We start from the raw sequence: 27,027 nt of genomic DNA on the forward strand, positions 1-27,027 counted from the left end.
AACAGAATTCAAATAATAAGTGACCTGGCCCTTCAGTTGAAAACCGTTATTAGTGCATTACTTTATTACTTTAGCTTTTATATCTTACATCTCAGCATTTTCCCACTCATTTAAATCACAATTTCCCTCACAGTTGACTTGCAGACTCTTTTACATATGCTTTTCAATGTGAAACTCCTTACATGCTTTAGCGGTCCAACACAGGAAGTGTAAGGTTACCATTGCACCAAGGTTAAGTGTCAACAGCTCTAGTAAGGGTGCAAGTAAGCAACAGTTGGCACAGCAGCACGGTGTACTGAGTAAAATGCTCACCAATCATTCCAACGTGCCTGAAATAAAACTCTACATCTTAACCAGCTCATTATTCGTACCGTCATTGTACAAAAAACACAGTCCATTGTAAGCACCTGTGAGTTATTCTCGCATTCGAGAACCATTTAAAGTTTCATCTGAAATACTGACTTGGAGACAGCATTAACTCAAAAGTTAAGAGATTACTAAAGAAGTTCCTAGGAGTTGGCTGACATACCAAAAATGTGAGCATCGTGCCTGAGTAGGGAGATCTCCATTCGGAATTGTCCCATAGTTCAAGTTAAGTGAAAAAGGAGACTGAGGTGCAAAAGAAAACATACAGTAAACATCACTATCACGATCACCCTGTGCTTCGAACCCATAGTTCATGGCCATTCATGTAATAGGTTTTGAAATATCTTTGTAATTGGCAATTAAGCTGAGTGATTAACCAACTGGATGTTGCCATCCCTAGAGTCAAGTGTCCAACATATGCAAAAGCACAGAATACACCAAGGACACACAAATATCTGCTTCAAAGTCTTAATTATAATCTCTAAACGACATCTCATGATTTGTATTAAATGATTTGTATAGGTATAATCTCATGATTTGTATATGATTAGCATGTAAGAGAAGCATCAATTGGACTTATTTTTGAGCAATGCTACTGCTACATCTGATGGAGAAAAGCTGAGAACTGAGCCCATCCTTGAATATATATATATAAATTAAATTATTAAGTTATTAAGTTTTTGCTGCTTATCTATGCAAAAAATAAATAAACAAATGTAACTAGGTATCTGAGTTATTCACACTCCTACATCACAAATATAGCTTACTTCCTGTTTTACTGTTGCCATAGTGACATGACAGTTTATCCTACAAGACAGAATGCAAGTAAACATGTTTGCAATACTAGAAACCATAAAAACCCCTATTTATTTCAACTTCCTTTTTTACACCTCATAACACAGATGCATTTCCTGCCTTTCCTAGTGTGATTAGTATATCTTGCTCTTAACCTTTGACTGGAAATGGGCTATACTGACATTTAAAAAATGAAACATCACTCAAATAATCTGAAAAAGGTCCCCCCCCCCCCCCAAAGAAAGAAAGAAAGAAAGAAAAAGAACAGGAGAAACAATGACAACAAGCTTCTGAAGACCAAATGTTTGTATAGAATGATCAAGAGCTGTCTAGCATGTTTCCTTCTCAGCACAATGTCTGCCCCAGTCTCACAGGAGAAACAACAATGATTTAAACTGAAATGATGATCCACTGCTTTAATGAATAGTTGGGTCAATGAGTAACATTTGCCACGACTGCTGAAGCCTCTCTTAAACAGCTGTACATACACAGTCCCATATAAGCTAGACTGAGCCAAGGAGAGGCTAACTTGGTCAACACTCCAGCACAATGGAATGCACAAAACTCTCAATCACCGTCAGTTTATACAAGTAAAATAAACTTGCTCTTCCTAGTTGAACCCATCGTGTTTAAGAGCTCGTATGAACATGAAAATGGGCTAATGACTAAGTGGGTCATATTTCCCATTCAACCGTGATTTAGGTTGTAAACCCTATTCATAACCACATAGGCTGCAATGATGGCTTGAAAAATAACAAATTGCAGATAACCTTCAAGGGTTATCATGTGGCTATTGCTGGTGTATGGCAGTGAAAAGAAAAGCAAAGAACACAAAGGAACACTGGGGGATACAATATATGAGTAAATCCCTAATTAAACATCAGACTCCTGAGTCACTGATTATAAAAAAAAGGAACTTTCCCATGATGTTAACTAAATGAGATCACACACATACGCTGACACCGTGTTTGGGAATCCTTGTGGTAATTTAGGCTGCATATTGGCAACTCCTTAGAATTCCTTTTAGGCAGCGTGCCTTTTTCCTTTCGACCAGAGCCGTTACTGGAATTTGAGCTAAAAGAGACTGCAAGATGTCCAAATAAGTGCAGAGCAGTGAGACAAACATTCAACATTCACAGTCTAAACATGTGATGAATATGAGTGATGTAAAGTATGTGGTGTAGTGAGGCTGTACAGTATGACGACCACAGGAACTCTTTCTATATTTGTGTGTGTTGTCTCAGCATGATGAAGCTCATCTCCTGGTTGCCTGGAGCTGAACTCTGTCAAATAATAAAAAGCAACTTGCCAATAACTTGCCAATTCTGCAGTCAAAAGGGCCCTTCATCCCTGGTACCACCACTTTGTAATATGTTGAACCAATTTTTGTACAGCTTATTTTGACACTAAGGTTCTGTCGGTCTCATTTATCAATATTGCTTTTATATATTTAGTATTTTCTTAGTTATCCCCTTGAAACTGTTGAATATTTGTACAAATTATCTGCGAGTGACAAAAATAGCAAGTTTGTGTTTTTACCCAATTCTCCCCAAAACAACTATTCTTTGCCTTTGTCTAATAAACTTAATAAAGTTAGGAGGTTGCTAGGACTGTGTCCTCATTGTGTATCTCTGGCCGAGCTCTGCCTCACACTGCAGAGTGTCGAGCTGAGTGAGCTCTCCCAGCATCACGGGACCATGACTGGACCGCTTCAAAAGGCTGGGCTTTGCAACAACAACAAAGCAAGGGCCTTGCTTCTGTTTGGGTGCTGGGACAGCAGAGACCGTGTTTGGATAGTGAGTGTCACAGCATACTGTAAAGCCAAATGGAATGTCCTGTGTCACCTGTACCCTCAGTTTGCATAAAGATAAGCCTCAGTAAGTCTCATTTGAAATGTTTGCAGATATCTCTCGGTTTCAAGGAACGCTACATGTGTTTCCTTTCAGAAGAAACAAACAGGATGCTTTAAGCTCAGCAGCAACTTACGCCTTTCGAAAGAAATGAGATCAAGTTCTAAATGTGGCATAACTCAGAAAAAAGAAGGGGAAGTATAGAGTAGTAGTGTTACAGCTGGGTTAAGCAAACAAAACGTATCATATTTAAAAGAGGATTGAATAAAGAAGTCCTGGTCGTAAGGGGAAATGGGGAGACCAGAGGAAATCCTGTCAACAATGGTTGAACAAACTTGAGCATGAGATAATGTGGATGAGAGCAACCCTCTTGCCAGCTGCGGTGATTAGCCTGCCTGCTTGTACAATGTAAATCTGCACTGCATGTGGCCCTCCCTATATAAATGACCAGAATAAAGCAGGCAATAGAATAGTGCATTACAGAAGATGTAACCTTAACGGTTTGCTTTAAATCATGGTTTCTGTTAAAAAAATGTAAAAAAAAAAAAGTCTTAATTTATACTTCCAATAATTATCTATTTCTTGACTTGATGAAGAAATCTACATCTCCAGGATTGAATGGCTTGGGGAAAGAGTGGGATTCAAACTGAAGAGACTGCAGTTCCCCCTATGCCTTTTTTTTCTAATATAAACAAGATCTGGTCCCAATCCCTCATTATATGCAGCTGAAAACCCTCAAACATGGAATTCAGCCATTACAGCTTTTGGACCAACACATTTTTTGGACCAAGTGCCTGAAGGACATCCAAGAGGTGCACACTTGTTCTCTTTGGTCTCCATAGCAACTGCCTCCAGCACTCAGTACCATGCTGTGTGTCCATTGGCCTGACCTACACATATGCCTGAGCCCCTGTATTATCTTCAAGACCCTGAAAACTGTTCAGCAAAACCTTAGTGGGAACAAATCTAATTCTTGCTGTCAATGCAGTTCCCTTATCCAGCTGTTACATATAATAAGATCGTTGGGCAGAGATTGGCGGGGTGGCTATCAGAGGACTAAATGTCAAACTGTGCAAAGAAAGCCAAGGAAATGTCAGACTCTGTTTTGCTGCAGAGCTGATATCTCGAAGTGTGTTGTTCAGCTGCTTTAATTAACAGATCCAGCAGTTGTCAAACTGATCGCAATCTGCAATAGCATGAAGGCCGAACACAGCAAGATTTCCCCTCATTGACATTCAGTTCTGTAACAGTGAGGCACATATAAAAAGATACATCATAACATTATAGCCCAATTTATCAATGCATTCATTCTATACAAATATTTGTATAGATGCTGGTGCTTTTTATGGATCAGTTGTGCTGCATTGGACTTGATATTTAATGATCTGTAAAGGCACATCATCTCTTCTCAGCATACGGGTAAATTGTGCATAGTGATAAATACTCAGCAGTGAGATCAGCACAGATGACATGCAAAACTATTTATATTCATCATCATTCATACATTAAAAAGTAATGGAGATGAAGAATGGGTTCGACTGAGGCTGAAATACTATCAGATGTGGTGATATAGTATTCAGTTCCCTAATAACCTAAATGTAACTGACAAAACTAAATTAGTCAATAGTGTTTGTATATTAGTCCTGCATGTCATTTATTTCTGTTGTTTTACTATTTATGTTTCCTGCACAGTTGGTGTGGAGCACCCACAATTTTATGGTACATGTACAATAATAACAATAGGCCACTCTATTCTAATGTTGACTGTCACGACTAGTACATCTCTGTGAGAATGTTGATGAAAAGTAAAGTTTATATCCACATGCTGAAACAAGAAATGTTAACAACTACCACTTTATCTAATACTCTCTTTGTGCTTAAGTGCATTTTCTGTTGCCTTGGTAACTAATGAAAGGGAGTGTGTGTGCAGAGGTGAGCATAGTGGATAAAACAGTTGGGCTATGCCAACCAACCCCCTGTTCCTAAGTACCCCTTTCTGTGTCTATGTCTCCCTCTCAATCTGATGCCACAGCAACCATAGCACGAAATGTCCTTGCTTGTTATTAGGAAAAGGTTGTAAAGGGCCGGAAGACTTGCAGTGAAGGAAAAATGAGAAAGGAAAGGCTGGTATTAGAGTTTGTGTTCACTGTTCTCCTGAATCCTCCATTAGTTATGCCACGATAGGTGTAGGCTGCTGGGAATCCCCCAGCAGCCTACACCTTGTCGCTATATAAATAAAATTGAATTCCCCCCCCCCTCTGTCTTTAATCCTGGCCATAGCAACATCAAATCAAGTCTGCTTTGGTACCGTTGCAACCTGCCTATTCCACAACTCACCTCGGGTAATTTACATTCAGACTTAAAATCTATCTGAATTCAGCTGAACAGGTGCAAGGCAACCGTTTTTTTTGGGGTTTTTTTAACCCTTTCAAGGCTGATAGTGGATAAAATGGAAATCTAACCCACAGTGGATGTTTGAAACCACAGCTTTTTTCCTCCTGCTTTAAAAATATTAGAATATGCTTTTGCATATTTAGGATAAGCTTTGTCTTACTGGTAGTATATAAAGAGACAGCTGTTCTTCCCACGCTTAAAGCAAAGATAAGCATCTGCCATCAGAACCTGACCTGTACACTCAACCCAGCAAATTATCCTAATTGGCTTTTAAAAAATAATTACTATGTAATCTCTTTGGATTCTAATTATACAGAAACACACACTTGTGTAATCCAGTTTGTGAATCTGCTACTTTCTGAAAATCTGGAAAAAACATTAATGACACACACACACACAAACATTTTAAGACTGAACAATGTGTTTTATTGGCAACCTTGATTTGTATACAGCTGAATTTGAAGGACTTGTTCTCCAGTGTAGTTTATTTTAAATAAGTTAAAACATATTAATAGGAAAATTAATAATAAATCAATTAGATTCTTACATTTTGTAACAGAAACCATTTTACGTGGGTTTTGCAATCTAAATGGAAATTATACTGCCAGTTGTATTGTTCAGTAATGTATAGCTTTGTTGTAGAAATGTATAGTGAAGTTTTGAGAGAACTATTTGCATGTTTACCAACAGTGACATCGAGCAGATACACTTGACTGCGAAACAGCAGTTGAGCTGGACTTGAAACACTTTATGTACACAACACTAGTGTGGCAGAATAATATTTTTCTTGGTAATTTGGCACCAAGAATGTTCCTCCACTCTAGCTGAGTCCCCATAACTCCTCCATCACAAAGCCTGGTTGATCATCAGTCAGAAGTAGTCCAAAAAATGAACTTTTAATTATGTACAATTCTAACTCTGTAAGCCTTAATTGGAAACCAACCGTTTAAGAGCTCTCTGGCTGTGAAAACCATGAGCCAGGCTTTGTCATGTAGGTGTTTCTTCCTATATCTATAAAGTGCCTTTTATAAAGCTCTCTCCGTTTGTTTTTTCACACCAGGGCCATGCGTTGTGGTTTTTCTAGGTTGGCTCGAAATTTATCAAGAAACCGTGATGCTAATTCGTCGTCCACTAGTCTCCCGTCACTGGACAACGTAATTGTCATCAGCTGCTTGGTGCATAGGGTCTGATCATCCTCACAGAGGTGCAGTTCAGCCCTGGACGTCCCAACAGCAAGGATACATGCCTGAGGCGGGTTAATCACAGCACTGAAGCCACTGATTCCAAACATCCCTAGGTTAGATATACTGTGGGATAAAAAGAGAAAAAGATAGCACGCATATTAGCACGTCAAAGTTAGCTGAAGATAATAAAAGGTCAAGACGATAAATAAAAACTAAGCAGGCATTAGTGGCTATAAAACAAATTTATTTAGGTTAAGAAAAAAAAGAAAAAAAGAAAAAAGAATATTATCACTTTTAATGAATGACTTTTTGTCAACATCTGATAGACAGCTGCTAAAATAAAACGCTAAGCAGTTAAGATTACTACAGCAAAATTCAGCTCAAGAACTGCCCCTAAATATTGTGCAAAAATGACCTGAGGGCTTTCTGATGTTTGCATTAATGGGAGTTCTGGTTCAGGGGAATGGAAAAACTAATAGGTGAAGGATATAGACATAATGTATATCCTCAGGAGGATGAAGAAAGTGGTCTCCGTAGGAATCCATTGCTTCTGCCTGACACAGAAACCCCATTTGTTTCTAAATGACACCATTAATTCTAATGAGTTAAAAAGCCCCCCTCCTTCACACTTCTGCAATTGATGAACAGTAACTGATGGTCTTTGTCGCCCAAGAACACATTCAGCTCAGGCTCACACGAAATGTAGAATATGCATAATATATTGGCTCACTGTGAAACCAGATTTTAATCATAAATGCGGAAATGTATAATGGCTTATTCTTATAACTGAGTTTCAAAGGAACATTGGGGAAATAGTATTAATAGATCACAGGAACCACTTTTTGACACATTACAAAAAAGTCTATTGAATAGCAATTAACTGAGACAGCAGTACTAAAAATAAAAAGGAAAACCTGGTAAAAATACTGACTATAATAATGACTTTACCTAAATGAGCCTCCCTGGTATTCCTCAGGAAGCAGTTTCCCATCTCGAGCCTTCTGGGCCAGAGCCTATAAAAACACAAGATGGATATTCTTAAAGAAATAAATACATTTGATGTATAAAATAGATCAAATACACAATAGCCAGAATACATGTGTGATATACACAACAGACTTGGAAATGTAGATAAAACCATAAGCATGTGCAGTACTAATTAACTGTTAGTTATTGTACAGTCTGCAACACAAAATACAGAAAAGAATGTTTTCCTAATAAGGTTCAGCTCCTCACAAATGCAACTAGAAAAATTTGCATTTCCTGCGAAAATGCTGTGTGGATGCCTTAACGCGTAAGACGTCTGCTGAAAAAAGCTGAAAAAGTTAAAAAAATTGCAAAAAGTTGTCTGGCGGTGAAGAAACTGAAAATTTTGCAGAAAACAGGTGAAGAAGCAGAATTTTTTTGCTGAAAAGTGGTGAAAAGCAAAAAATTCTACTGAAAGGGGTAAAGACGGAGAAATTTTTGCTGAAAAGTGGTGGGAAAAAAAATGTAGCCCTGAGCAGGATTCGAACCTGGCCCTTTTGGTCTCAAGGTAGCCACTTGTCTCACTAAGGCAAGCTCATTCTCACAAAGAAGAGGTGGAGAGACTGACAGTTTTGATGAAATGAGCAGAAGCTGCTGAGAATTGTGCTGATAAGAGGTGAAAAGGCTGAAAATTTTGCAGAAAAGAGGTCAATCAGCAGAATTCTGCTGAAAAGAGGTTTTTGCTGAAAACGGCTGAAAAAGATTGGAGAGACTGACAATTCTGCTAAAATGAGCAGAAGCTGCTGAGAATTGTTATGAAAAGAGGTGAAAAGGCTGAATATTCTGCAAAAAAAGAAGTGAATCAGCAGAATTTCTGCTGAAAAGAGGTAAAGAAGCAGAAAGTTGTGCTGAAAAGAGATGAATCAGCAGAATTTCTGCTCAAAGGAGGTTTTTTTCTTAAAACAGCTGAGATTTATGCTGATAAGAGGTGAAAAGGCTGAAAATTTTTGCAGCAGAGGTGAATAAGCAGAATTTCTGCTGAAAAGAGGTGAATGAGCAGAATTCTGCTGAAAAGAGCAGAAGCTGCTGAGAATTATGCTGATAAGAGGTGAAATGTTTGAAGATTTGGCAGAAAAATATGTCTGTGAAGGTTCTCAGTCATCCAGGTCATCGTAGTCAAAGGAGCTTGCAAAGAAAAGCGTCTGGACTTCTTTAAGTTGCTTGAAGACGTTTCACCTCTCATCCGAGAAGCTTCTTCAGTTCTCCACCATTTGACCTTAGAACTGAAGAAGCTTCTCGGATGAGAGGTGAAACGTCTTCAAGTAACTTAAAGAAGTCCAGACGCTTTTCTTTGCAAGCTCCTTTGACAATTTGGCAGAAAAGAGGTAAATCAGTAGAATTTCATCTCATACTCATCTCACTGAGCCAAACTGGTTCTCATATACCTGAAAAAAGGTGAAAAAGCTGAAAATTCTTATTAAAAACAGCAGAAGAGGCCGAGAAAACACTGAACTTTCTGGTGAAAAGAGGCAGAACAACCTGGTTCTGCTCAATTTCAGTCCACCAATCAGAGGTACTGCTTCTGTCTGCTTCATCAGGCTGTGTACTTGTATGTATTTCTGCCATGGAGCGTTAACAAGAATCTGAGATCCATATTAGAAAAGCTGCCAAAATCATAAAATGTTGCCGAATTGTAATAAATTATCAATATGAATTACAGGTCTGTGATAGTGTATTAATTTGTAGTGGAAGAAAACATGTGGACAAGGTGGAATTGAACCCACGACCTTTGGGCTTCAGACCCGTGTCATTACCAACTGCGCCACTGGGAAAGAGCCCGGGGCGCCTGGAAAACAGGGTGATGAGCAGTCAGAATTAGATTGCGGTAAGAGGCGAAAAACGCCGTTTTTTGGAGTTACAAAACGTCGTGTAACTCAATAACTAGGTGGGATAGAAGCATAATTCTTGTACTGGGTGAATCAGCGGACTTTGGTTTACTTTGACTGCGATTTTCATAGCTCTTTGTAACTCCGTCGCGGAGATATGACGAGAGAAGAAACGGATTCATTTTCGGAGTTTGAAAAATGAAAGGAGGACAGATTTCCACCCCTCAAACAAACGTGATTTATGGCTCAACGGTAAGATGACTGTAAAAACTGCTTAGACCGTGAGTGTCAGCACTGTCTGAAGATGAATTGGCACAAGCCCCATGTCTTAACTTCGCTTCGTTAAGGAGAAATGACGATTTGAAAATGCCTTCAGTTTCAGTATTTCAGCTCTGAGTTTCACAACCTCCCCATAGACTTTGAATGGGGAGTTTTGAGACCTTGTGTCACTTCGAGGCAAATTGTGAAAAAACCGTAACTCACACAATAATTATAGTGACACTGTCTTAAAGCCAGCAAAAATACCTACATTTTGATGTATAATTTGTGGGGGATGAGTGGAAATTGAGCAAGTAGCAAGAAGTTGTTCAGACATGAAGAGAAAATTCAGAACGGACGAGCACTCTGAGTTAATTGCATAGCAACCATAACAACGCATGTATTTTGTGAAAAATCACAAAGCTGCAACTGAAAACTTAAAGAGGCATTAAATGAAAACGGTAACAGATATGAAAAAGCTGAAACACACAGGAATAGCCCAATCATTTGAGAACGTTTTAAAGTTTGAATGGTGTTTCTATGTGAAAGTATGAGCATGTAGTTAAGTTTCAAAAACAAGAAAGTTTTAGCAGAATTTCTGAAGTTTTCCATTCATTTCAATGGGACAAATTAAAGGAAAAAAGTGTAATATTTTAAATAGTATAATAGCAATAAACACCAAAAGATATAGCCGGAAAGAGCAGAACAGTTTAGAGTTTGAACTGAGAAAATCGGCTGAAAACTGAGGGAGTAGTTAAGGTGCAAAAAACGTACGGAAGCGACAAGAATAAAGGATAAAGAATAAAGAGAAACAGGAACTCAATGCCCTTGAGGGCATCCACACAACTAATGAAAATAATATTAAAATCAATGTCTGACATTGAAAAAAACGAAAAGACAGAATAAAGAAACGCAAATGGAATTCAAAACTGAAATTGCACTTTTAAAATGTTCACCATGGTCCTCACAGAAATAAATTACTATCCTAATGTGCATGGGTAAATTAAAGAAACGGGAATGAAAAGCACCCAGAACTGCAGATGAGGCATCTGGTAATACATTAGTTCAGCTAGGTTATGCGAATCCTTGCTCTCTCACAGCATGAATGCTGTCTGAAAAGCTTGGAGAAAACCCAATGTACAGTGGGGCAAAAAAGTATTTAGTCAGCCACCGATTGTGCAAGTTCCCCCACCTAAAATGATGACAGAGGTCAGTAATTTGCACCAGAGGTACACTTTCACTGTGAGAGACAGAATGTGAAAAAAAATCCATGAATCCACATGGTAGGATTTGTAAAGAATTTATTCGTAAATCAGGGTGGAAAATAAGTATTTGGTCAATAACAAAAATACAACTCAATACTTTGTAACATAACCTTTGTTGGCAATAACAGAGGTCAAACGTTTACTATAGGTCTTTACCAGGTTTGCACACACAGTAGCTGGTATTTTGGCCCATTCCTCCATGCAGATCTTCTCGAGAGCAGTGATGTTTTGGGGCTGTCGCCGAGCAACACGGACTTTCAACTCCCGCCACAGATTTTCTATGGGGTTGAGGTCTGGAGACTGGCTAGGCCACTCCAGGACTTTCAAATGCTTCTTACGGAGCCACTCCTTTGTTGCCCGGGCGGTGTGTTGTGGATCATTGTCATGTTGGAAGACCCAGCCTCGTTTCATCTTCAAAGTTCTCACTGATGGAAGGAGGTTTTGGCTCAAAATCTCACGATACATGGCCCCATTCATTCTGTCCTTAACACGGATCAGTCGTCCTGTCCCCTTGGCAGAAAAACAGCCCCATAGCATGATGTTTCCACCCCCATGCTTCACAGTAGGTATGGTGTTCTTGGGATGCAACTCAGTATTCTTCTTCCTCCAAACACCACGAGTTGAGTTTATACCAAAAAGTTCTACTTTGGTTTCATCTGACCACATGACATTCTCCCAATCCTCTGCTGTATCATCCATGTGCTCTCTGGCAAACTTCAGACGGGCCTGGACATGCACTGGCTTCAGCAGCGGAACACGTCTGGCACTGCGGGATTTGATTCCCTGCCGTTGTAGTGTGTTACTGATGGTGACCTTTGTTACTTTGGTCCCAGCTCTCTGCAGGTCATTCACCAGGTCCCCCCGTGTGGTTCTGGGATCTTTGCTCACCGTTCTCATGATCATTTTGACCCCACGGGATGAGATCTTGCGTGGAGCCCCAGATCGAGGGAGATTATCAGTGGTCTTGTATGTCTTCCATTTTCTGATGATTGCTCCCACAGTTGATTTTTTCACACCAAGCTGCTTGCCTATTGTAGATTCACTCTTCCCAGTCTGGTGCAGGTCTACAATACTTTTCCTGGTGTCCTTCGAAAGCTCTTTGGTCTTGGCCATGGCGGAGTTTGGAGTCTGACTGTTTGAGGCTGTGGACAGGTGTCTTTTATACAGATGATGAGTTCAAACAGGTGCCATTCATACAGGTAACGAGTGGGGGACAGAAAAGCTTCTTACAGAGGACGTTACAGGTCTGTGAGAGCCAGAGATTTTCCTTGTTTGAGGTGACCAAATACTTATTTTCCACCCTAATTTACGAATAAATTCTTTACAAATCCTACCATGTGGATTCATGGATTTTTTTTTTCACATTCTGTCTCTCACAGTTGAAGTGTACCTCTGGTGCAAATTACTGACCTCTGTCATCATTTTAAGTGGGGGAACTTGCACAATCCGTGGCTGACTAAATACTTTTTTGCCCCACTGTAACTGAGAAACAAAGCGTGAAAAAGGTATTGTTTCTAGTGCAAACACATGGCTCATTCAACCTTCTCAAAGAAGGATGGTGATATCAAGCAGTAAAACATTATAAAAGTACATGCTCCACATTATACCACAGACTGTGTTGAAATAATGAAGAGCTTATTGTTAAAATGTAGCACTGAACTTATCTTCTTCTAAGTTATTGGCTTATTTGAATAGAAATGTTCTTAAAAGGTTAATGGTGGGATATAACCATCACGGGAACTTGAGAGTGACTCACAAGACACAATAGAGTATGGTCGGTACAATTATGATAAGAGCCCTAAGTGCAAAAACAGTCATGTTCGTCTGCATCAAATCAACGGCCAGCAGTGCTCTATTCAGACATTGTGTTAATTTTAATTCGAGACCTATGAAAACCAGCAAATGCACATTTACCTCAAAGCAGCAGCACAAATAAATTGAATAGCTGTGGGTGGTAAAGAGCATTTTGAAGGCTTAGGTGGAGTGACATGTGTGCAGTGTTACTACTCATGCTTTAAAGCAGCTGTTGTGTATGCAAGTATGTTAGTACTGAAACATTCTGATCTGGCATCTGAACAACTGACAAATATTACATTATTTGAACTAAAATAATCAAAATAGGTTAAGACAATCACTATAAAAGTAATACATTGTCTTCTGGGAGTCACAACAAATCATTAGCAATATAATTAGAACAGAACACTTTGACCACTTTAATTTTAGTTCTCTAAAGAAAAAAAACAAACGAAAACAATTGTTTTTCAATATAATGAAAAAGGAAGGAACGCAAAAAGGAACAAAAGATAAAAAAGGAACTGTTTGTGATGCAAAAGTGTTTAACAAACATAGCAGCGCTTCTGGTCTGAGCTGGACCACCACGGCAGCCAGTGGAGACAAACTATATAATAATACATGTACATATTTCAAAGCAAGCAGCTATGTGTATTCAATAGGTTGATGAAAAATGTAAAATTGTATTGTGTACACAACTGTTTACACATATTCACCTCTGGTTTTGGTAGTCAAAGTCAAAGTGAAAGTCAACACAAACAGAAGCACCCGATCTTGAGCAATCACATTTGTTGCAAAAACTGATCACATGGGTTTAGGCAGTTACAGTAATAGTATGTCTAAAACCTAATCACACACCCACTGCTAAATCCAACCACCTGCTGACTATCACTGGCATACACAGATATGCACCGTGAATCAAACGTACTTTCACCCCTCTCAAGTTTAAATTAGCACTCTTGCATGAACAAATGCTATTATACTAATACGGTTTCCACCACTGTCACTGCAACAGCTAAGGTTACATGTGCTGACACTGAGCTGTGATGTCAATAATGTGCAAGCAACACTGTGTCATTAGAGCCATAAGTGTTCTAAAAGTCAGCTCTACTTCTTGATTATGGAAAGAGTTTTGCATTTTCAGGTTTTATGACTGGTAGCTGATGAATCCAACATCAATGTGTACAAAGATAAGACAGTCATAAAAACAGGCTCTGAACTTTAGGGAATTTTACATGTCAAACATTATATTTTTTATTATCATCGTCTATTTCAAAGTCATTTATAATTCATCGATTTGTGATGCATGCGTCTTTGATAGAAGTGTGTGGCTCTTTTCATTAAGTATCTTTTTGGTGCTTTACATTTTCAGAGCAACCTTGGAAACAAATTATTGTTCCCAGGTGTTTATGAGAAAGCAAAAAATGAAACAAAAAAAAAAAAAAAAGACCATTTTTACTTCATATACCATATCTGATCGATCTCTTCTCCAGATATCAAAAATCAAATTCCAAATCTACTGGCCTTTATATTAGATATAAAGTGCTTCTCCTTTTCAGTTGATTAACTTTGTACAACACTTGGGAGATATCAGGTTCATCTGGTTAGTTAGCTCTGCTATCTGCTGACTTGATGCTAACTTAACTTCAAATACTGTTTTAGCCACCACCACTGAGCTGGTGCGTAGGTTGCCCAGAGTGCTAATTTGGACTTTTCCATGCAGTACTTTTTGCTTTGCATTTATTTATTTTTATCAAAGCAAGAAAAGAAGAAATATTCTGTTCAGGAAACATCATCTTTCAAGGGGTTTTCCAAGCTCCAGAGTACACAATGGTCAAAAACCATCTGCCCATGTTCCCAGATTTTGTTTCAGAACTAACCACCACATGGAGAAAACAACGTCTGCACGTGGCACTGCACTCTATGGATTTTGAGATTCTCCGTTTTCTCACTTCCCCCCTATGAGGAATAGAGGAGCTTGTCTTGTGTCTGGTGTGTGTGCTACGTACCTTCACTGACAGCACTCCGAATATGACCAGTTGTTTATTTGCTATGTTAATTCAGCTAGAGGTAAAGGACTGTCTAAACAGGGGTTGCCCCACTGAACCTCCACTGAACCTAGCACCAAAGGTTTGCCTTTGCCTCAGGGAGTGACAGCATAGTCCACCAGGGCAACCTCATGAGCCCTATTTAAGGAGGTTTCTGTGAATGATATTTGTATTGTAGCTAGTAAGTCATTACCACACTCTTGTTCAGATCTATTACTGGTGCTCTGACACTGGTTCAGTGGCTACTCTACAGGGCGTGTACATATACTCCATAATGTATTTGTTGTGATGAGTGAATCAACTCCAAGGAAACACAATGTTATTACTACAACTTCTGTTCCCTGAAGGAGTGGAAATGAAGATTGAATGATGCTACTCTGAATTAATTAAGTTCCAGCCAGAATCTGTTAGGGTCCAGTCAAGTCTAAATCTCACATTAACTCATAGCATGTCAGAACAATGATTACACATAGTTGTTTTTTGCCTTCAACTCTTTTATTTTCCAGTTCTTTACCTTAGCATTAGATGAGATCTCCTGGACTCCTTTGTTTGCAGCATCCTTGATGATTGGAGTAATGAGACCTTTGTCTGTCGCCACAGCAATAGAAATATGCACTGAATCAAGTGCACGGGCTCCATCACCAGACCACGTCACATTCACTTCTGGCATTTCCTAGGAAACAGGAGTCAAAGGTCACCTCATGTCCTCATGTTATCAGGGATAAATCAAGACAAAAAGAGATAAGCTCTCTTCAGTTGAGGTGTGTTAAGCTGCTTCCTTATTTCTACAGAGGTTGCTACGGATCCACATATTTGATTTGGCACAGATTTTACACTCACTTACACTCTCACTCTTGATGCAGCCCTCCTACTTTATCTGGGCTTGTGACTGGCACTAGAAGACCATTAGTTTGTGATCCCCTGAGGCTGAATTTGTATCTCCTCCTGCTCTAAACTGGGAATCTTTTGAGTGTTTTTAACAAATACTCATCAGAAGTGGAGCCCCTATAATAAAATATTAGTGGTAATGCAAATGAGCTTGACATTTGAGAGGTACACAAATACATTAGACCAACAGTAAAACACAGTGAATGTGACAGTGCCTGTGTTGCTTTGGTAGCTTTTGCAATCAGAATTAAGATATGAATTCACTATTGTGCCAAACACATTTTGCTTTTTCAAGATTTCCCCTTGTGGGACTAATAAAGGTATCTTATCTTATTAGCTCTATAATCTAAGGAGCTTGGAAAGAAAATCGTCTAGACTTCTTTAAGTTGCTTGAAAATGTTTCACCTTTCATCCGAGAAGCTTCTTCAGTTCTAAGATCAAACGGGTGAGAGTCCCAGATTTAAGCCCCATGGGAGTGTCACCCCAAGAGGGACAATGGACCCCCTAATGATCCTCTACCCAATTACACGAGCCTAAGTGTGAAAACGGGTGTAGGTCACTATCCGCCAATGTTTTGGGTGAGCTCATTGTGAAACCTGGCCCCACCCTATCATCTGATTTCCTGAGGTCAAATGGCCCAGGATGTGAGTGGGCGTTAAGGCATCTGGGAAGGGATCTCAAAGCTGGATTATAGATGGCAGACAGTTAAGTGTCGTAAGCCACCGCCTCTGTTCAAAGATGGTCGTTCACAGTGGACATAGATGGCTCTTTCACTCCTCTTTCAAACCATCAGTCTTCTCTGTCCAAAATATGAACATTGGCATCCTTGAAAGGGTGACCTTTGTCCTTTAGATGCAGATGGACAGTCAAGTCTTGTCTCGTGGAGGTGGCTCTGCTATGTTGTGCCAAGCGTTTATGAAGTGGCTGTTTGGTCTCTCCAATATGGAGGTCTGAGCATTCCTCGCTACACTGTACAGCATACAGTACATTGTTAAGTTTCTGTTTAGGTTTGTGTTTAGATGGCAGACACCAACTGTCTGCAATCTACAATCCAGTGTTGAGATCCCTTCCCAGATGCCTTAACGCCCACTCATATCCTGGGTCATCTGACCTCAGGAAATCATATGATAGGGTGGGGCTAGGTTTCACAATGAGCTCACCCAAAACATTGGCTGATTGTGACCTACACCTACCATTTTCACACTTCGGCTCGTGTAATTAGGTAGAGGATCATAAGGGGGTCCATTGTCCCTCTTGGGGTGACACTCCCATGGGGCTTAAATCTGGGACTCTCACCCATTTGTTCTTAGAACTGAAGAAGCTTCTCGGATGAGAGGTGAAACATCTTCAAGCAACTTAAAGAAGTCCAGACGCTTTTCTTTCCAAGCTCCTTAGACTACAATGACCTGGATGACTGAGAACCTGCACAGACATTAGCTCTATAAATTCTCTGTAGGTTCCTTTCGTTGAGGGTTCATCTTTTTATTTCTTCATTTCTATTCGTGTTATTAAAGTTATTACATATTATGTGGCATAGAATATGACAACATCTAAGGCACGACAGGAAGTCATAATAAAAGGATAGAGTGCAAACAGAAGTGCATTTATCACCAATTGGCGCACCTGTAAGAAAAAAAAAAAACAATCATCTGGAACACAAAAATTCAAAACTGGGTACATAAATCAACATTCTTCTTGTGGGGGGAGTGTGTGTGTGACAGAGAGAGAAAGGGAGAGAGAGTGTCGAGTGGAAGTGTGTAGATGTGTGTGTCTTTGCCATGAAATTTACTTGAAAATGAGGATGGGAAGTGGCAATAATGTGACACAATATTTTATATTAGTATAATAAAATAGTATTTTAGAGTGTAAAATAAGTAAGTCATTATATTCTTATGAAATGTTGCTGGAATAACTACATTACCAGGAGGGCCACATCGTCCACAACGTCCTATGCCTTGCACATATTCTTTAAATCTAACAACACATCTTAGACACATGTGTCCAAATGGTTTATTGAGCACTGGAAGAGATTAGTTATGGATAACACTGCAATGTTCTAAAAAATACAGGGTTAGAGATGAACAGATGACCCATCTTTAGCAATTACACACACTGAAGGAACAAATGACAACAAATGAGGAGTACTTACTCTGAGTGTAACAGCTGCTGCCTTGATGATGAAGTCATTAACAGACACTTTAATCTGTTCTGAAAGGACAAAGGAGGATTTATGAGAATAACCTAATCTCTGCTTATTATTATTAGATCTAAGCCAAGCGGAAAGCTGGATAAGCTAAAAACCTATGGTTCCAAATGCCAAGGCACAGTGAAAGTCGAGTATCTTGTACAAGACCTGCAATGTTTCAGTTATCAAAAAACATTCAGTTAAAGAGGGGAAATTCTAAATGAATTAATTTCCATGTAAACAAACTGCAAGTGCATGACATTACACATGCTATTGCATAGGGAAAAATGCAATATATTGTTGTTGTTCACTCCAGCTGATCAGAAGAGGCCCCTCTATGCCAAACTCACTGATGCGAATTTGCTTCATTCCCTGCTTGATGTGTAACACACATTGGGGCAGTCAGGCTTGGCATCAGAGCCAACTTTTACTAGTGGCCAATAATGCAGTACCAGACAGTTCTGAATGCTGTGAGCAGTATGATTAATGAGCTAACCGTGAAATCGCACTGGTCGAGAACAATGAGAGTCCACAAAAACAACCGGTGAGAGAATCCCTCCGTACACACACAACCTTGCTAATAGGTCTGGAATGGCCATCCCATTTCCTCTATCACAGAGACAGGACCCAAAGAGATTTACTGTTTGTTTGACTGTGCTGAAAAGTTGAGCTAAATAAGGCCAATTACGTGACACAGCATTAAACTAAGTGTTTTAAAATTGGAATCTGACATAGTACTCTTACTTAATCAACATGAAAAAATGTCCTGAAGTAGTCACAGGATCCATTTAGAAAATCAAGCCATTAAGGATAGATATTTTTCTTTTTATGTGCAAAAGTGAATGGTTTGTGGTGGAAACTGTCCTTCAAATTACACACCCAAAATTCTGTTTCACAAGCAGTAGCTGTTTGCTCAATAACCGTTGTTAGGGAAGGTTGTGAAGCTGAGGAAGTAATGACCACACTGCTAGTTTCAACCAATGCTTCATTTGATATTAGAATTGCATCAGACTTACAGTATTCAATGTGTATAGTGTGTATTTTTTTTTAAAAAATTATAAGATTGTAACAATCTATCTTCCCTGTGGTATTCACTGCCCCTACATTTACTGTTAAACCCACATTTATTCCTTGGCTTTCAGTTCTGACTACCTTTATTTTGTCATTTCTTACTCAAGTTTTCTCATTTTATACTTCAGTTCTTAAATGTCACTTGATTATTTGAAATGCACAACACTTTGGTCAACGGCTATTGGTTTAAATGTGCTATATAAATAAATTTGACTTGTATTTAGAGGCCTTTAATAGCATTTTTTTAAAATTCAGTAATACTGTCATTTATCACATGGTACACAACAACAGATTAAACATGTTTAAGTATTAATACTATGCTGTAGAAAATTAAGAAATGGCTTTGGTAGACATGGCTCTTTCCTAGATCTCATCAGTAGAAGTCAGCCCTGTGAATCCAACTTCAGCCATTCACAAATCCCCTCTTAAGAATCCATACAGCATGTGCACACTCATCATGCTGAGTAAGTAAAATGTGGCAAGTACACAAAACATAGTGATACTGTTGATGCTTAACAAAAAGCACAGCAAACAGAAATAAAGTTACAAGTTGTGCCCTTTGTCAAGAGAAACTGACTGCAATTCCTTTTTGGATTTAGTTTGTCTAAATTACTTCTCTTTATGATGCCATACTGTCTCTGTGATACTGAGCATAGGGCTCTATTGCAGCCATAGATATACTGCAGGTCTTGCTTGTGGGGTACTGCTTCATGGATAGGCATTTAAACTTCACAATTGGCTAAATCATTTGCCAAGTACAATAATTTACCTGTCCATAAAACAAAAGTCACCACCCCTGTGGAACACAGATGTGTGTATTGATTTGAAACACAGGAACGGACATGAACTACGAGCTGAATGCTTGAATGAAGCGTCACATTAATCTTCTGAAATCCACAACTTCACAGATAAGCTGTCTTACAAATGTACCTGTCAGTATGCATTAAGGGAGATACCACTTGCAGGACAACAACAGTGTTAATAAAAAGACAAGTTTTTTCATTTCATTGTTTTTACCCTTGGCCAGATCTTTGCGGAGTTGCATGACAGCAGCCATGTCACAGTCGATGGATGCATATGAATGGGGGATGGTGGTCTTTGACTGGGTAAGCCTTTGAGCAATCACACGACGGACATTTGAAGCTGGAACCTCAGTGAAAGTTCCCTGGAGATATGAAGGAGGAAGAAGGGGAGGTAAATAATTCAGTGAAGGATAAAAAAAAAAAAAGACATTTTGAGAGAGCCAACACTGATATGGTGGACACATCTTCACTGCTGTGTCTGCTAATGACTCCAAAAACCCATGAAATGAATAAATGTTGACGGCAGCCTTGATAGTTAATGGCTGGTTAAAAAGAATCCTCAATCTTTGAGATGAACAGGCAATACCTTACGGGATACCACTAACTATACCAAATGAAACTGATAAATATCTACAGCAGCAATGTAAAAGTTAACCATGCATATAGAAATAGTGATTGAGATGAGACAATCCCATTACATCCTCTTAGCCAAAAGCGACAAATCCCCAAATGACTGAATGATATCTGGCAGTTTCTTAGTACGACCCGAAATAGAAACTGCGCCATGTAAGAGTATTTTTGAGAGAATGTGTGAGGAGTGATCACCGGTGCTCCTGGTTTTCCCGGTACAGACAATGGAGGTATGTTTGGTCTGCTTCCTGGAGGTAGAGGGCTGGCTGCTGGAGCAGAGATGGGACTTGGAGGAGTTGAGGCTACCACAGATGGCACTGCTTTGGGAGCAGGAGATGCTTTCAGAAGATTCAGTGCATCCCTGTTAAGAAAAAAAAGGGACCATTTTAACATTAAATGTGAGAAAGACACTTTTAGAAGAAAAAAAACCAAAAAAACAAACTACATCCACGAACCTCCACTGAAGCTGGAAGCACCATATTCAACACCTTTTTGTCCAACAAATACACTATCCTGCCTCTGAACATGACCAAACCATCTCAGCCTTATCTCTTTCTTCTTTCTAAGTATGAAGCCATACTACTGCTCACTGATCATTGCCGCTCCTCTTAGCCTAGCTTCAACAGCAATCCTAGTGATTTTCCATTCACTGAGGCCACCTGGAAGAGTGTCAAAACTGTTTTGGATGCAGGGAAAACCAGACACCTCAAACTAGGCACAATAAACACATTGGACTGGGTCAGAAGTTTGTCAAATACTACTCAGGATAAAACTTTATATAAAATTATCAATATTTATGATTGCACCACATGACAATCCAAATAGACAATGAAAACATGCTTCGTTTGAAGAAAAAAAAAAACAAAAAAAAAAAAAACATGATTATTTTTCAGCTTTAGTTGACTCAGTCTTTGTTGAACTGCACCTGATTTTCAGTTCCAGCCTGTTAAAGAGATAACAGACATCATTTATTACTTCTAATAACCCTTTTCTTTTTCATTTATCAAATGACCTAATTTTTTTATGTAAAAAACAAATCAAAATATTTTCTTCTTCATGAAAAAGTGCTCCAATGCCATTATCTCTGCCTTGACTGTTATTAACACAATTTCATCTGTGTGAAACAACACTTACATAACTAAAGTTAGTATAAAAATGCATTATTCATCCACATCGTTCTATTTGCCCTACAAGTAACAGTCATCTGGTTTTTGTTTGTGTCAGATTTCTGGAAAGGTAACATTCAGTTTCTTCTGGAGAAAAGGAGTCATGAGAATCGTCCGTTATTCTCAAACACCATCAGCACGGGTAGGATCCGGTGCCAACTGCAGGAAAGCTTATTCAAAACCTTTGGTCTAAGTGGACTTCCCTCTAGCATAGTGAGTCATGGACAGCCTGACTTTAACCAGAAAAAACAAAACAAAACAAAACACTACATCCATGAACCTCCTCTGGAGTTGGAAGAACCGTTTTCAACACCTTTTGTCCAACATATACACTATCCTGCCTCTGAACATGACCAAACCATCTCAGCCTTATCTCTTTCTTCTTTAAAGGAAGTATGAAGCCATACTGCTGCTCACTGATCATCACCTCTCCTCTTAGCCTAGCTTCAACAACTCTTTCCCATAAACTCACAGTATGGCTCATCAACTTAAAATAAATAAATAAATAAAAATATGCTTGAGTAAATATAAGTTAAAAAAAAAAAGGAAATAAAGTTAAAAGTAAGAGTCATCTGGTTATTGTTTTTGTGAGCTTTTTGGAAAGGTAACATTCAGTTTCTTCTGGAGAAAAGGAGTCATGAGAATCATCCGTTAGTCACAAACACAATCAGCACGGGTAGGATCCGGTGCCAACTGCAGGAAAGCTTATTCAAAACCTTTGGTCTAAGTGGACTTCCCTCTAGCATAGTGAGTCATGAACAGCCAGACTTTAACCATGAAAAAAACACTATCAAATGCTGTATACTAATTATTTTGATGTAACACTGCATTCACATTAAAGAACTGTTTGTATACAACTTGCAAGTCATCCTGCACCAACTTGATACAACATAATAACACAGTCCCTTCATTAAGGCTCATAGTTCACCCTTTAAAGTTAAGGATTACAATCACGCTATCTCGAGGAGTCATTTGAACAAGCAGATGTAAAATGTGGATGTGGAATTATCACTATGGTAACCCAGGAAATGAAAATTTCCAACATGTGGCTAATGTGCTAAAGCAAGCAAAAGCTAAAGCAATTTATTCAAATAGCATTTCCTTAGACAAGAGTGCCTGGTTTACAAAAGTTAACAAACAGCACGAGAAACTAGAATTAATAAAAACTTAATTCTGAAAAGGACAAACAATAAAATCCATGTAATAACTGAAGGCATTTAAAGGCAGGATGAAAAAAATGTAAATATAGCTTTAAATCAAGTTGCTGTTTTGGGCCTTTTAGTCAAAATTGAATGGTTCCACATTAGTCTCCAGGCCATAGGTCCTGCCACATGCCTTCAGCAGCCCTCCAATTTACAGGCCTTGCAGCTCTGTTTCAAACTGAAAAAAAAAGTCTCAATACGTTTGTTCTGCAAGGCTTTTGTGGGCAATATCAGACAATCAAGACAGCCGATTAAATTGGACAACTTGTGAAACTTGAGGTAATAATATTACCTTAAACACAGAATCTTTACTCTATAATTACATCAATCACTGAGCATGATATGGACATTTTTCTCTAACAGCCTACAGTTTCATAAAGGTTGTAGAGAAAGTGATTGAAGATATTAAAGACTGCTATGCTAAGAACTAAAATGGGAAGAGAAAGGCAATAAAAGAGAGGAGGTACTAAGAAAACCGCTCTGGATAATTTTGATCCTACTAGTAAGAGCTGGAAGGAGCAGGTATCAGGTGTACTTGTTTCTAGCTCTTTAGTTCTAGTTCATCGGATATGTAAGGGGTCTTTTGTCTGGACCAGCTGCCTCTCACCCCTAGCATAGCGCTAGGAATAGCCAAAGCCCCACAGCTGCCAATTTGTTCCGTCTGGCACATTCACTCCTCCCTTTCTCTTACCTATAAAAGTATGTGTTTGTGGAGGGAAAGGGGCAGTTTGCAAGTCCCTCAGCTAACCACAAAGGACGACAGAGAGTGTTTATTGATTACAGAGGGCTATCAATTTCAATACCACAAAGTATTATGAAAGTCCCATATAAGAATCAATAAAGCCTTTATGTTCTTGAATAAATTCAAGTCAAGTCAACAGCAACCTGGAGGGGCCACTAAAAGATGACACCGCAGATACCTCTTTTTTTTTTTTTTTTTTTTTTTTTTAAATGTGGCTTTCTGCCATGCCTTTTTCAGACCAACCATTTATATCATTACTGACAGCCAAGGAAAAGGAGCTGTGGAAAGACTAGGAGAAGGTGACCAGAATATTAAAAAGGCACAGAAGCAGCACTCACATGCACGCATGAAAAGACAAGTCTGAACACACTGCAGGGATCATGAATTTAAAATAAACAAACAAAAAGAAATCAATGCTTTTAAATTCAGAGGGAATCAAAATGATGTATTACAAAAAATAAGTGTAGTGTAGTCTGACTAGTGTTTTCTTAATGATTTCAGCTTTAAAAAAATAACATCAGTGCAGAAGCACACATTAAACAGCACATTTCCACTACAAAACTCAGAAATAAAACAACAATATTATTAACAATATTATTGTTTAGAATATTGTTTACAATTCAGGGTGTAACAAAAAGGGTGTAGATTTACATCTAGGTGTTAACAAGATCAAAAAGGGGTTAAATTTAAAAGTATAGGCCTCCCAAACTAAAGATACTTCAAATGCACAGCAATGTGAAAGCTTCAGAATTACTGGCTATCCTTTTCACTAATGCAATCAAAATGAACATAAATGATATCTCCCCTGGATTATCACAGGGTTAATATATTCCTGTTGTGAAAATATAGCAAACACAGCTGGTGCTGGTTTTTAATTAGCTGTCACAGCATTGGACGAGTCAATCGTTGTTAATGACAATGGTGATAAAAATGGTGAAAAAGAGCAAAAAATGCATTTGCCTTTACACTTTCTGTTTTAAAGCTCTGCTTTTGATTATTGACCAGTACTTACACAGTACTTTTCTAATCTATTTCAGCACTCAAAGTGCTTTCTTACTATAAGCCTCAATTACCTGTTCACACACAATCACGTTTTTCTAAAAAGTGCGTTTTAAGCTAACATTCACACACTCACGCTTTAATGGATACATCACGGGAAACTCGTGCAGAATATATTGCCAACACACCGACTTTCTGACAGTTACACAACGTGCTCTACGTTCTACGCCACAACTGGCTAGCACTGAAATTGAATGCGAATTTGTGTCTGTTTTTACTCAAGAAAGTACAAAGCTTATGTCAAAGCGATATGAAAACATTTGGTTTTAGTCTCCCTAAATATTTATTCATTTCCTAAATATATACCAAATACTTGGAATATGCCTTTCTGTGATACTGCTCCAACCAAAAAAAGTCACTGATGGGAAGTAAAGGGCTAAAAACATAAGCAAAGAAACCACTTGTTAAACATTTCCTCTAGCTGGTAAATCCCACGACAATGAGTAGGGAAATTGTAAGTCTGGTAAGTCAAACTGGCCGGGCCTCCCAAGCTTTTACTGATATTATCACTAAGTAAACAACATAGTATGCCTCTGTACCAATATTTTGTATCACCCCTGGCAGTGACAGCCTTGCCTGCAGAGTTTTAGTAGATACCAGCTAGGTAATGCCTTAGAAATAAAGCTTTGTATTTGTAGCTTTTTGCTTGTTTGCTTTGATTTTCTGGTTGCTCTTTGAAGAGCACATTGTTCAATAACAGAGGGATGGTTAGCCTTTTAATTTTTAATTAAAAGAGTCCCTCTTCCTTTGATATGTTTTCAGCCTCAGCCTTTCCTTTCTGAGGATCAGCTTAAGTTTCATCAAGTGAATATTCCGCTAAAGCATTCAAGCAAATCTGGAGCCCAGCTGAAGGTTTAAAGAGGAGGTCTCTGAGCAACCACATGAAATACAATTAAAACTGCATCACTAATCGAACAATTTAAAACCTTGAAATGTTGACACACAAAACACCCAGCATGTTTATGCTTATAACCTAGAAAATTAATGTAGATTTGTATTAAAAATACATATCTAAATGTACCTAGTGTAGAACAGCATATCGTACTTGCTTGTTTGTTGTTAAGAAACATTTACATATGATTTTTAGTTTGCGATCAAGATGTACATCTACAGAACGGGATTGCTAAAACAAAACAAGTGCCTAACAGGTTTTCTAGGCTTTCTTGCAGCCTTAAACTCACTTGTTAATAAAATTGGTGACATGTTGAAAACATTTAACGTAAATCACAGTGGTGAAATTATGAGAAGGTTTATCTTATGAGAAAAGAAAAACCCACCCTAGTTCTAGGAGTAATCATTCTTTACAGCATTTAGTTTAAAAGACTTCGTGCATACTTCCCTTACTGTCTAACACATACACACCCTTGAAAGCATATGGTCTGTATTTCTATGGTCACCAGTGTGTCCCAGAGACTGGGTTGCTATGGCAACAGAAGTTTCTTAATGAGATCCCTCAGCAGGGTGTTAGTTGGGTAACGAGAGCATTCAATCAAGTCCCCACTGACAGCAGGTAGCCATTAGATCCTTGTCTGTTTGCCACTTTCTGTTGCATGAAGATTTAAATACCTGATACTTTAAACCATGTTAGAGAAATTTCTCCAACATTACTGTCCACATTGACCTGTTCTTCTAACATCTCCTTCCTTTAGAGATTCTGCAATATTATGGTGACTGATTACCATACCAAACAATCCTTTTTAAGCTGATACACCACTAACAGTGTAAACAAACAGAGTACAGTGCATGCAAAAACTGAGACTGATAATTTTACTTTAAACTCTTGACCTTTCAGACTGACCTGCATATGATTATGTCTAGCATCTGAATCTATAGAGATTTTAGCAAACATAATAATCATTGGCCATCTCAAGGTTTGTGTGCAAACACTCAAACAACCGTAAGTCAAAGATTAAAACATAAGCTATAAGGGTATTATGTGACCTTCAACAAAAATAAGAAAAAAAAAGTCTTAAATTTGCCACCATAAATAAGCCTGACAGCTTGTTTGCACTTTTTACAACCTCCAGCATAACTGATGCACAGATGTTTATTATTATAGGAAGGTATATATCCCATATGCTTGCCTTAAGCATGATATATCTTGCAAAAAAAAAGAAAAAGACAAAAGAAAGTTAAGCCAGTTAAGTGAAAAAACAAACAAACAAACAAACAAACAAAAAAAAACAACTTGTGTCATTTAGGCACTTACTCCTTTGTGATTATTCCTCTAGGGCCTGTGGGTGTGGCCAGTTTTGGATCCAAACCATGAGTGTCCAGAATGTGTCGTGCTGCTGGGCTCAGACGTAACCTGGAAAAGAAAACGAGAGAGTGGCAAAACTTTTAGTTTTAAAGACCTCATCTGGTAGCTTCAAGGTAGTTGCAGAGAAACTTCAAATGAGTTTTACATGGGACAGCTTACCCAATACCATGTGGTGACACTGAACTCCATTGCTTAACTATAAAGACTAGTGTAATTTA

At 38.6% G+C, this 27,027-nt stretch overlaps 1 protein-coding gene across 1 annotated transcript in view; it reads right to left on the reverse strand.

Annotated features, from left to right (window-relative positions):
• Window positions 1-5,808: 5,808 nt before the first annotated feature.
• Window positions 5,809-27,027, reverse strand: part of pdhx (pyruvate dehydrogenase complex component X) — a 33,403-nt gene continuing 12,184 nt past the window's right edge. Inside the window, exons 5-11 of the mRNA XM_085411832.1 lie at window positions 26,759-26,857; window positions 20,576-20,741; window positions 19,965-20,112; window positions 17,841-17,899; window positions 15,318-15,476; window positions 7,538-7,602; window positions 5,809-6,712 (exon numbers count right to left, since the gene is read on the reverse strand). Of these exons, the coding sequence (XP_085267958.1) occupies window positions 6,457-6,712; window positions 7,538-7,602; window positions 15,318-15,476; window positions 17,841-17,899; window positions 19,965-20,112; window positions 20,576-20,741; window positions 26,759-26,857 (952 nt within the window). The 3' untranslated portion in view covers window positions 5,809-6,456. The remainder of the gene's footprint in view (window positions 6,713-7,537; window positions 7,603-15,317; window positions 15,477-17,840; window positions 17,900-19,964; window positions 20,113-20,575; window positions 20,742-26,758; window positions 26,858-27,027) is intronic.

This window comes from Rhamphochromis longiceps, linkage group LG7 (assembly GCF_057381845.1).
Source record: "Rhamphochromis longiceps isolate RC_006_pf linkage group LG7, R_longiceps_female_GT1.1, whole genome shotgun sequence".
NCBI classification, from domain to species: Eukaryota; Metazoa; Chordata; class Actinopteri; order Cichliformes; family Cichlidae; genus Rhamphochromis; species Rhamphochromis longiceps.